The sequence below is a fragment of the Myripristis murdjan genome, chromosome 15, assembly GCF_902150065.1.
Source record: "Myripristis murdjan chromosome 15, fMyrMur1.1, whole genome shotgun sequence".
Classification (NCBI taxonomy): domain Eukaryota; kingdom Metazoa; phylum Chordata; class Actinopteri; order Holocentriformes; family Holocentridae; genus Myripristis; species Myripristis murdjan.
Genome location: NC_043994.1, coordinates 4,240,781 through 4,250,731, shown reverse-complemented (window position 1 = coordinate 4,250,731; position 9,951 = coordinate 4,240,781). Strand labels below are relative to the sequence as shown.

At 45.1% G+C, this 9,951-nt stretch overlaps 1 protein-coding gene across 1 annotated transcript; it reads right to left on the bottom strand.

Annotated features, from left to right (window-relative positions):
* Positions 1-322: 322 nt before the first annotated feature.
* LOC115372399 (cell wall protein DAN4-like) lies at positions 323-9,578 on the bottom strand. Its single transcript, XM_030070259.1, has 8 exons — positions 9,437-9,578; positions 9,017-9,286; positions 6,629-6,731; positions 6,252-6,347; positions 2,955-5,570; positions 2,805-2,865; positions 793-917; positions 323-582 (listed from the first exon to the last, which is right to left on the bottom strand). The coding sequence occupies exons 2-8, from the start codon at positions 9,059-9,061 to the stop codon at positions 554-556; spliced, it is 3,075 nt and encodes a 1,024-aa protein (XP_029926119.1). The 5' UTR covers positions 9,062-9,286; positions 9,437-9,578; the 3' UTR covers positions 323-553.
* Positions 9,579-9,951: the final 373 nt, after the last annotated feature.

Below are 9,951 nucleotides of genomic sequence, written 5' to 3'. Positions count from 1 at the left end.
ACCACAATAAGAGACAGCCGGCGTGATGAGAGCACACACACACACACACACACACATACACACACACACACAGAAATCCAGATACACACAGGGCAGAAAGGACCAGAAAGAAAAAGGGAGACTCTCAGGAAGAAGGAGAATGAGAGGTGTGTAAATATAGACAGAGGTGGACTGAGAGAAATGGAACCAGAGAGGAGATAACACACTGAAGAGTGCCACCTACTGTTGATGAGTCCCCGAGCTGCTCTATGTGATGTCGATGGTCACACACACACACACGCGCGCACACATCTCCTGAACATCAGAACATAACAGACCTTCATTGTGTTCATAGTATTGCTTTAATAAACCAGCATTGTTGTTGCTATCATCAGTTCACACTGTCCCTTATTACACCTCATCAGCCCAAACACAAACTTGATGTTCTCCCTCTCTCTCTGTTTCAGTGGAGGCAGATGTGAAATGGAGGAGGTAGTTGGAGAGATGCTAGGTGACAGGAGAAACGTGGAAAGACCGGAGGAGAACAAGGGGAGTGCAGGAGAGTAGCTGCAGGTCATTTGGAGTCCTGGTGCAGTTCAGGCTCTAGAAAACAAAGAAGAAACGAGTTAATGCACATTTGCGGACATGTTTAGTTTTTGTAGCATTTGTGCCACGTCCGAGCCAGGACAGTGACAAATGGCCGTTGATTGGCATGCACAATGTCTGCATGTCACTGTCTGCCCCCCTCCACCTACACACACACACACACACACACACACACACACACATCCCTCAGTCTGTCTCCTCTCTCACCAGTGAAGGTGAACTGAGGGAAGCTGCTCAGGTCTCCTCCTCCATAAAGTCTCTGGAGCTTCGCCGTCTCCTCTGATAGGCGCTTCTCGAAATCTGGCCCTGCCTCTACTGCTCCATCGCACAACCTCATAGGGTGAGAGGAGAGAGGAAGAAGGGGAAAGGACGGTGGAGGACAGGGAGGAGACAGACAATGGGGGGGAAATCAGAGGAAAAATGGGTGTTATGACTTCTGTCTGTCTTTTGTCAGCAGCAAAACGTCCAGGTCAAAGGAGTGAAAATGGTTCAATTTGGTGCTGATTCACAAAATTCTAATTAGGGCTGCACAAAATGGACAAATTTCATACCTCAATATTTATGCCACATATCTCGATAGCTATATGATATACAATATGACTATGGGTTCACACTTGTTTGAAATTTTAAGTGGAGCAACAGTGAAAACTGAACCGTCTTCAAAAAACAGCATATTGACACCACCTGGATGTAGAGAGATGCAGTTACTCCACAAAATATTTTTTGATCAGAACAGATCAATCACTGTCTTAGGCTAACCCTGACCCTAAATTTAATATTGTTGCTTCTTGAGATATTAATATCTTGCATGTTCATATTTAGGTAATGATATGATAATGTATCGTTCAGCCCTAATTGTAATCAACAGATTAATTTGTTGCAGCAGTATTAACTGTCATCTACTGATTTCAGATGGAAAGTTGCTGCTCACAACAAAATAGCAATTACTATACATGAGAAGCTTTACGTCATAATCCACATTTCATATAACTAAATGTCTTGCTATTGCCTTTTTGTCAATAGTTTTATTTATTTAAAAGGAGGGTGATCCATGATTGCAGGTGTGTATTTTTCTTTAATAATGTGTGTCAGGCATCGGCTGAATCGATCCTGACCTTCAGCAGTGTGTCCTGGTCCGGTCTCTCGTCTGCACGGAGCAAAGCCAAGCTCTCCCGAGCGGCCCAGAGGCAGGAAGGAGACCGGCCACCACAGTTGTGAATGACACATCTCACCCTTTCTATATCTGGTTTGAGACGACGCCCTCTGGACAAAAGCACCAAGTCCCCCGTGCGCAGAAGTGCCGTTTTAAAAAGTCATTTATTCCTACTGCGATTGCCCAGCTCAACAGCAACAATGAATCTGTAGACTTACGAAAGTCTATTGGCATGCAGAATTTATTTTGGTTTTTCTCTAAACGACTTGTTTTCATTAGTTTTTGGGGTCTTATAATTCATCTGCCTCATGTGTCTGCCTCATGCACTGCACTGGTCCATTAGTTCATTGGTATTTACAGCACGTATCTATGTGAGCTATGGCTGTCCTTCTCTGTGAGCTGTACATGTTTCCTTGTGAGGGACAATTTTCTGTTTTATCTTTCATTAATGAACACTAAAATACACTCCTGATCAAAATCTTAAGACCAGTTGAAAAATTGCAAGAATTTACATTTTGCACTGTTGGATCTTAAGAAGGTTCTAAGTAGAGCTTCAAAATGCAAAAAGAAGAAATGGGAGTGAGACAAAAAAAAACTTTGAGTAAGCAATTTATTGCAAACAACCATTAAACTGAAATAGGCTGTTCATCAGCTGATCAAAAGTTGAAGACCACAGCCTTTAAAGGAGGTCATGACTGTGTGGATACCTGACAGAAAATGACACTGACTCCACATTTTTGCCAAGATTTGGGCTTTTAAAGGCTGTGGTCTTAAACTTTTGATCAGCTGATAAACAGCCTATTTCAGTTTAATGGTTGTTTGCAATAAATTGCTTACTCAATTTTTTTTTTTTTTTTTTTTGTCTCACTCCCATTTCTTCTTTTTGCATTTTAAAGCTCTACTTAGAACCTTCTTAAGATCCAACAGTGCAAAATGTAAATTCTTGCAATTTCTCAACTGGTTTTAAGATTTTGATCAGGAGTGTATTTGAAGTCATTCTCTTACTCTTGTCTCCTACTCTTGTCATTGTTTAGGCATGAAGCTGGAAAACTGTTTCTCTCTCTACCTGCGCTTGTTGTTGTATTCTCTGATCTTCTCCAGGAAGAGTAGCTGAACTGGGTCCAAACCTGAAGGACAAACACAACACATTACTTTGAGCACAACCTGAGTGTGTGTTTGCATGTGAGTGTGTTTATGTAGGTGTGTGTTCCTATACCTTCGTGAGTTCCCAGGGCCTCAGTCTGTGTTCCTCCCTCTGTCTCCACCTCCTCTGAAGCAGCAGGAGGAGAACCTGCATCCTCCTCCTCTTGTCCCAGCACCTCCTCCCGAGCAGGAGGAGAAAGAGGAAGTGTGTCCGGCTCTGTAGGTGCTGTGTTCACAGCAGCTGACCCCGTGGTGTCCGCTGTAACGATCCCTGAGACGGGACAGAGCAGATTCTGCAGGATAACAGCCGATTCGGCCTCTAAAGCGTCTGCTGCTTCAGCGAGAACATCGGCCTTGGTTAAAATCTCAGCTTCAGAGGGAATATCTGCCTCAGCATCTTCAGAAAACACCTTCTGCTCTGCCTGTGCCTCCTCCTTAGCCTCTGCTTCCTCCTGAGAGTCAGTTTGAGTTAACACATCCATCTCTGACGTCTCCACCAGAGTCTCGACCTCAGACAGAGTGAGTGACTCTAAAGTTAGAGCTTCATTTAACACAAGCTCCTCACTTCCTCTCTCCTCTTCACAAACAGAGCTTTCCCTTGCGTATCCATCTAAAATATCCTCTCGTGCTACTCCCTGTACAATCAGATCCTCTGACGTGACCCCTACAGGACCAGGAATGGAGAACAGCAGCTGCTCCATCAGTATGTCTGTTTCAGCCTGTAAAGCCTCAGGTAAACTGTCTGCTTCAGGCAGAGACAGAGCCTCCACACTTAGAGCCTCAGCCACCTCCTCAGACAAACTACTGTCTTCTAAAACCATCCTCTGCTCGCCCATCCTCTCCTCTTTGGCAAGCATTTCAGCTTCTTGCTCCAGCTGAGTCGTGGTTGCCGTCAGAGCTACGCTGTCTAGTGTTCCCACTAAAGCCTCGACTTCAGCCAGCGTCACTGACTCAAGGGTCATGGCCTCCACAACGTTCACTTCCTGCTCTCCTGCCTCCTCTCCACCAATCACAGACACTCCTGCTGCTTCCTGACTGTTTAATTTCTCTGATTCTACCTCTACATAACCAAACAGCGCCTCTGTCTCTGCTCGTGCTGTGCTTGGTGACCCAGGCTGCGAGTCTGGTGGAGGTGTTGGGACCACACCAGAACACAACATGGCCTCCAGAACCACGGAGGTTTCCGTCTCTAATGCATCAGTGGCTTCAGAGAGAGAATCTAGTGTTAAAACATCAGCCTCTATCATAACCTCAGACATGGTGCCATCCTCTATCACTGTCCTTTCTTCCATCCTTTCCTCCCTCGCTAGTATTTCAGCCTCTTTCTCAAGTACAGTCTTTGCTTGCTGCAGAACATCAGTTTCTAGGGATGCCACTCTGGCCTCAACTTCAGCCAATGTTATCGACTCTAGGGTCATGGCTTCTACTTCTGTCACCTCCTCCTCTCCAACTTGCGCCGCCTTCTGCATTGACTCCCCACTGGCTTCCATGGCCACACCAGAAGATGTGGCATGAGAAGCTAGACTTGTCTTTACACTGGCAGGCATTTTGGACACTGCTTCTGGAATGGTGCAGAGAAGCTGTTCCATTAAAACGTCTGTTTCAGCCTCTAACGCCTCAACATCTTCAGACAGAGAGTCCCTTTCTGAAAGGACTTCAGCGAAAGTTTCAGCTGCAGTCTCACATTCTGCTCCATTCCCAGTTTGCACCAGCGAGTCCTGGATTACTGCCTCTGCCTTGTCTTCTAGTGCAGCTTTAGTCTGGAGGAGGTCTTCAAATGGTAAAGACTCCACCAGAGATCTGGCCTCAGCAAGTGTTACTGACTCAAGAGTCATGGTTTCTGCAACATTCAAAGGCTCCTGTGCAGTTTCTCCCCCCACTTTCTCCTCGCCCTCCTTGGCTCCCAAACCAGCAACCACCCCTGAAGACAAAGCACTCACTTCTCCTTTGTTTTGCAGCGGCGTGGCTGTGGTTTCTACTGTGGTCTCGATTAAGACGGTTTGTGCTACAGCATCTGCTCCTGAATCTGTATTGTTAAGTTGTACTTCTTGAGCTACAGTATCTACTGTGGCTTCTATTACAGGGTCTACTGTACCTTCAACAAAGACAGCTCTAGACTCTAATGTTTCCATGGGAGAGGAGAGTGCATCTACTGTTGGTTCTATCGTACTCTCAGCTGTAAATTCTGACATTTCTGTGCTGCTTTCCACTGTGTTGGCTGAGGTGGCAGAAGGAAGTTCTCCTGAGTCTACAGAGGTCTCTACTTTGGCTTCTATTGTACTGGCTGATAGGGATTCTATTGAAGGTGCTTGTGGTTCTACTGAGGCAGGTGTGGTGGTGGCTGGAGAGGGTACTGAGGTTGTAGTGGCAGGTGACATCATCTCAGACACAACACCAGCTGTAGAGGCTTTGATAAAAGGCGGGGAAGATTGCGGGGGGGCTTCAAAGGAAGAGGAAATCTTTGTGGAATCGGCAGCAGGTGAAACTGGGCCTGGACTGGATACTGGTTTTTGTGATGCTGGTAGAGTGTCTGGTGGAGGAGATGCTGGTGGGGTGGTCTTGTTGTAAACATCCTCAGCTTGTTTAGATGTCGAAGCAGCGGTGGGTGGGGAGTGGGAAAAGGTTGAGGCGGTGGTCTTCACAGAGGAGATGGCAGAGGGTTTGGTGGAGGAGGGTTTGGCAGTAGAAGCTGAGGGAGGAGAGGTGGAGGAAGAGGAGGAGAGGACAGTGAAGGGAGAAGGAGGTAAAGGTGAAAGGGAGAATAGGAGTAAATAAAATCACTCAGTACGACAGCGTGGAGACACAGTAGAAACAGCAGCAAGACAGATTAACATTTGAATCAAAGCTGAGCGATTCAATTAACACCTACCTCAGCTGGTAGAGATACTGTCCGATCGCTGATTCACAGGCAAGTTTTGTGATCTGGACTAGATTATAGTATCTCACATGTTCTTTCCCATGTTGCTCTAAGAAACTGGTTCTTTCATATTCCACAACAAAGCAGCTTTTGCTTGTCAATATGGTACCAGAGGACAAACATGCTAATACTGAAAAAAGCCTGGAATGACAGGGATGAATAACATAATAAATGGTGACAGGGTGCCACTCTTTATGTGCTGCCCGCACATGGGTGTCTGATGCATTTCAGAACGGATGTCTAAATCTCTTGACTTTAATTCTTTTCAAGCATTTTTTCGGGGCCTACCTGAAGGGGGGAGGGGGGCCTTAGTGAAAACTGCAAGCTGGCACCATCTGCAGCAGCAAATTACTTCCATCTGTGCAGCTGTCATGCCAGCTTTGCTTTGTCAGACATAAATAAACATGCTATTGTATTATGTGACACTGTGTACAACAGACCGCAGGTGCTGACCTTTACCAGCAGGGGGTGCCGGGTGGGGTCTCCTCTGGGAAAAGAGCTCCTCCAGGAGTTTAGGGATGTCCACAGCTGGCTGGGGTTTGGCTTTCTCTGAAGAATAGTTAAAACAAATAATGAGAAAATAATAGCACGGGGGGAAAAAAACACAGAATAGAACAGAATAAAATGAAAGCCAGAATGTTTCTTTTTTTTTTGTCACTATTCTAACAAAGTAGCATGTCCCTTCTAATAACCACTCTCCAGACATTCCCAGTGATAATGACTGGATAATCATTCAACAACACAGAGAATAAAGTCAAACAGAACACTGTGGGTACATTGAAGAAAAGGACAGACAGGTGTGTGTGTGTGTGTGTGTGTGTGTGTCTTACTGATGTGTGTTATGCGTGGCTGCTTCCTGGGATCTGATGGTTTGGAGCTGAACAGGGCAGTCTGTGGTCTCCATATGAGTCTGCACAACTCCCTGTGAAAACACTGGACACACACACACACACACACACACACACACACACAATTAAATATATTACAGGCTAACTGGGATGGATATGTTTACGTTGCTGCTACCAGAAAGAATGATGTCAAATGGACTGTCCATTAATTAGTACCATAATTTGTATATATACACTACTCACAAAAAGTTAGGGATATTCGGCTTTCGGGTGAAATTTCAGGATGAACCTAAAATGCATTATAACCTTTACAGGTGAACTTAATGTGACCTTCTGTAAACTTTTGAATGCACATGTCCAACTGTTCAATGTTTCAGTACTTTTTGCACAAGTTGCTGTTCTCTAACAAGGAGCTTAACGGCAAAATTCACATCAGGTGTTTGATCCATGAATCGACCAATAAATTTCCTGGTTCAATTAGAATTGGTATTTAAACAGTCCTCCTCATCATGCTGTTCACATTTTGACATCATGAGACCAAGACGACACCTAACAATTGATCAGCAGCACCTCGCCATTGTGAGGCTTCAAACAGGATGTCCTCAGACAGAAGTGGCCACTGAGCTTAGAGTGTCACAGAGTGTCATCAGCAGGTTGCAACAGAGATACAGAGAGACTGGAAGAGTCACAGAAAGGCATAGAAGTGGACGTCCTTTGGCCCCATCCCACACTGATGACCACTTCATTGTGAACAGTGCCCTGCGGAACCGGATGATGAATGCCACTCAACTCCAGGCACATTTAAGGGAGGTGAGAGGCACCCAAGTGTCATGTTAGACCATTCGAAACCGTTTACATCAGCATGGTCTGCGTGCTAGACGACCTGCAAGGGTACCTGACCACACCACCAGGCACAGGTGTCATCGTCTTGCATGGGCCAGGGAGCATTTACGCTGGACGAGGGACCAGTGGGCCTCAGTGCTGTTCTCTGATGAAAGCCGATTCATGTTGAGCAGAAATGATGGCCGCCAACGATGTTGGAGACGTCGAGGAGAGCCCTATGCATCAGCCACTGTTGTCACCAGACGAGCCTTTGGTGGTGGTGGTGTTACTGTGTGGGCAGGTGTGTCTAGTCAGTACAGAACTGCCCTACACTTTGTGAATGGTACAGTGACAAGCCCATACTACCTGAATAACATCATTAATCCAGTCATTGTGCCCCTGCATGAACAACACAGGCCTGATTTCATCTACATGGACGACAGTGCTCCAGCTCATCGAGGTCGTATCATTAGGGAACGGCTGCTGGAGACTGGGGTACCTCAAATGGAGTGGACTGCACTTTCTCCAGACCTGCATCCCATAGAAAACCTATGGGATCAGCTGAGTCGCCGTGTAGAGGCTCAGAGCTCTGTACCCCAGAACCTCAATGTCCTGAGGGCCGCCCTTCAAGAAGAGTGGGATGCCATGCCTCAGCAGACAATAAGTCGACTTGTGAACAGCATGAGACGTCGTTGTCAAGCTGTAATTGATGCTCAAGGGCACATGACAAGTTATTGACACTGACATTTTTGGTTGTGGTATACCCACCACTGTTGTTGGCTTTTGTTTCAAGAAATTGTTTGAGATGAGGAAATCACCAGTGCATGCTTCTACTTAAATGCCCTACTTTCATGATATAATACCACTGTAGCGTGAACTTTTTAAATTTTCCGTAAATTTCACCCGAAAGCCAAATATCCCTAACTTTTTGTGAGTAGTGTGTATATATATATACATATTCTATACTATAGCTATTGTGCAGATATATTTCATTATACACATGGTCTATGCAAAGGTTCAAAAGTTCAAGGTCTATAGATATTCTATACATATATTTTAGTACCGGTATATTTTCATTACTCTTACAGGGTATGCAGAGTTGTTTTTTTTTTTTTTTTTTTCTTATATTCTTTGTATTGATCCACTTATTTATTTTATTACTTGTTGCATTCAATAATTTTTCTAAAGATATGCATTTCTCCTAGTGTTAAGAGGTATATTTTGTGTAGCCTCCCACTGTTCCTGTGCAATGTCTGTAAAACCTGCATCCTTCCATTCTTCCTTCCAATCCATCTATCAGCATTATCAGCTCTTACTTTGAAAGAGTTTCCAGTGCTTTTAAAAGACCATGGAGAGGAATAAGCAACATTAACCTTTCACTTCTTCAAATAGATGACCTGCACTTTTGGAGTGTACCCAATAATCCGAGTCCATGTGAATCCATAGGTAGTTCAAATAACTGTCTGGCTAGAGGAGTAAATAAACGGGCTCCACATTATTGAATAGATGCGGACAGAGACCCTGAGACAGACTCAACTAGTGACTTACCTGAACACACACTCCTCTCCCTCCTCGGAGCAAAGCAGCAGTCATGGTTGTCTGAGTAAAATACAAAATGTCTAACAGATAATTAAGTCCTGAGGAAATCCAGGACAACAACACGGAGTCCCATCCAGCGGAGCGGGGTGTCCCGTCACTGTGGGAAAGTACTAAATGTCCTGAGTCCAGCTCCTGTCCTGCATGCTGCCGCTGCTCTGCCCCTGTGGCTCTGACGGGACCGGGGGACACGTGAGTAGAGCTGGGAATGTGTCCCCAAACCTGCAAAGACAAGAAATCCCAGTAAATACCAACAAACACAGCGCTGTGGTCAGGTGGAGTCAGAGTACATACGGACGTGGCACCGCCTGCCTCTCATCGACACAGAGAATTTCAATGCATCTCGGTGAAGTTTACACGCAGACTACATACTGGTCTTTGTTTGTTTGTTTGTTGTCCAATGTTAATCAGGTTAGCAGCGCTGTGCTACGTCCTCCTCCAGCCTGTCCTCGTTACATAAATCGCTTTGAAAGCTGTTACAAGAGCAGAGTCGAGTGAGCCGCAATGAAAGTCTGCTTCCGGTTACGAGTATCAAAATAAAACCCTCAAAGAAACCCAGGGTGAGAGGTGCTTGCGACTTTTTCTATCTGTGAATTTAAGAACCATATGATGAACGGGACATGCGTTTTATGCACATAAATTTGCTGGGTTTTTTTTCCTCCAAATGTCATATGTTTACCTCTGGTATTCAGTACACGGTAATCTACACCGACTGGGGTTTAATCCCTGAGTTTAAATCAGGAGACACAAACACCTGAGCCAAATCTGTTTTTAAGCACTTGTTAGCTGACTGAAAAAACTTACGCACAATATGAAACTTACAAGTTTATAAAGTAAGTGAGACTGACCAGCTAGTTGAATTATGAAAAGGTATATTTTTTCTGAGG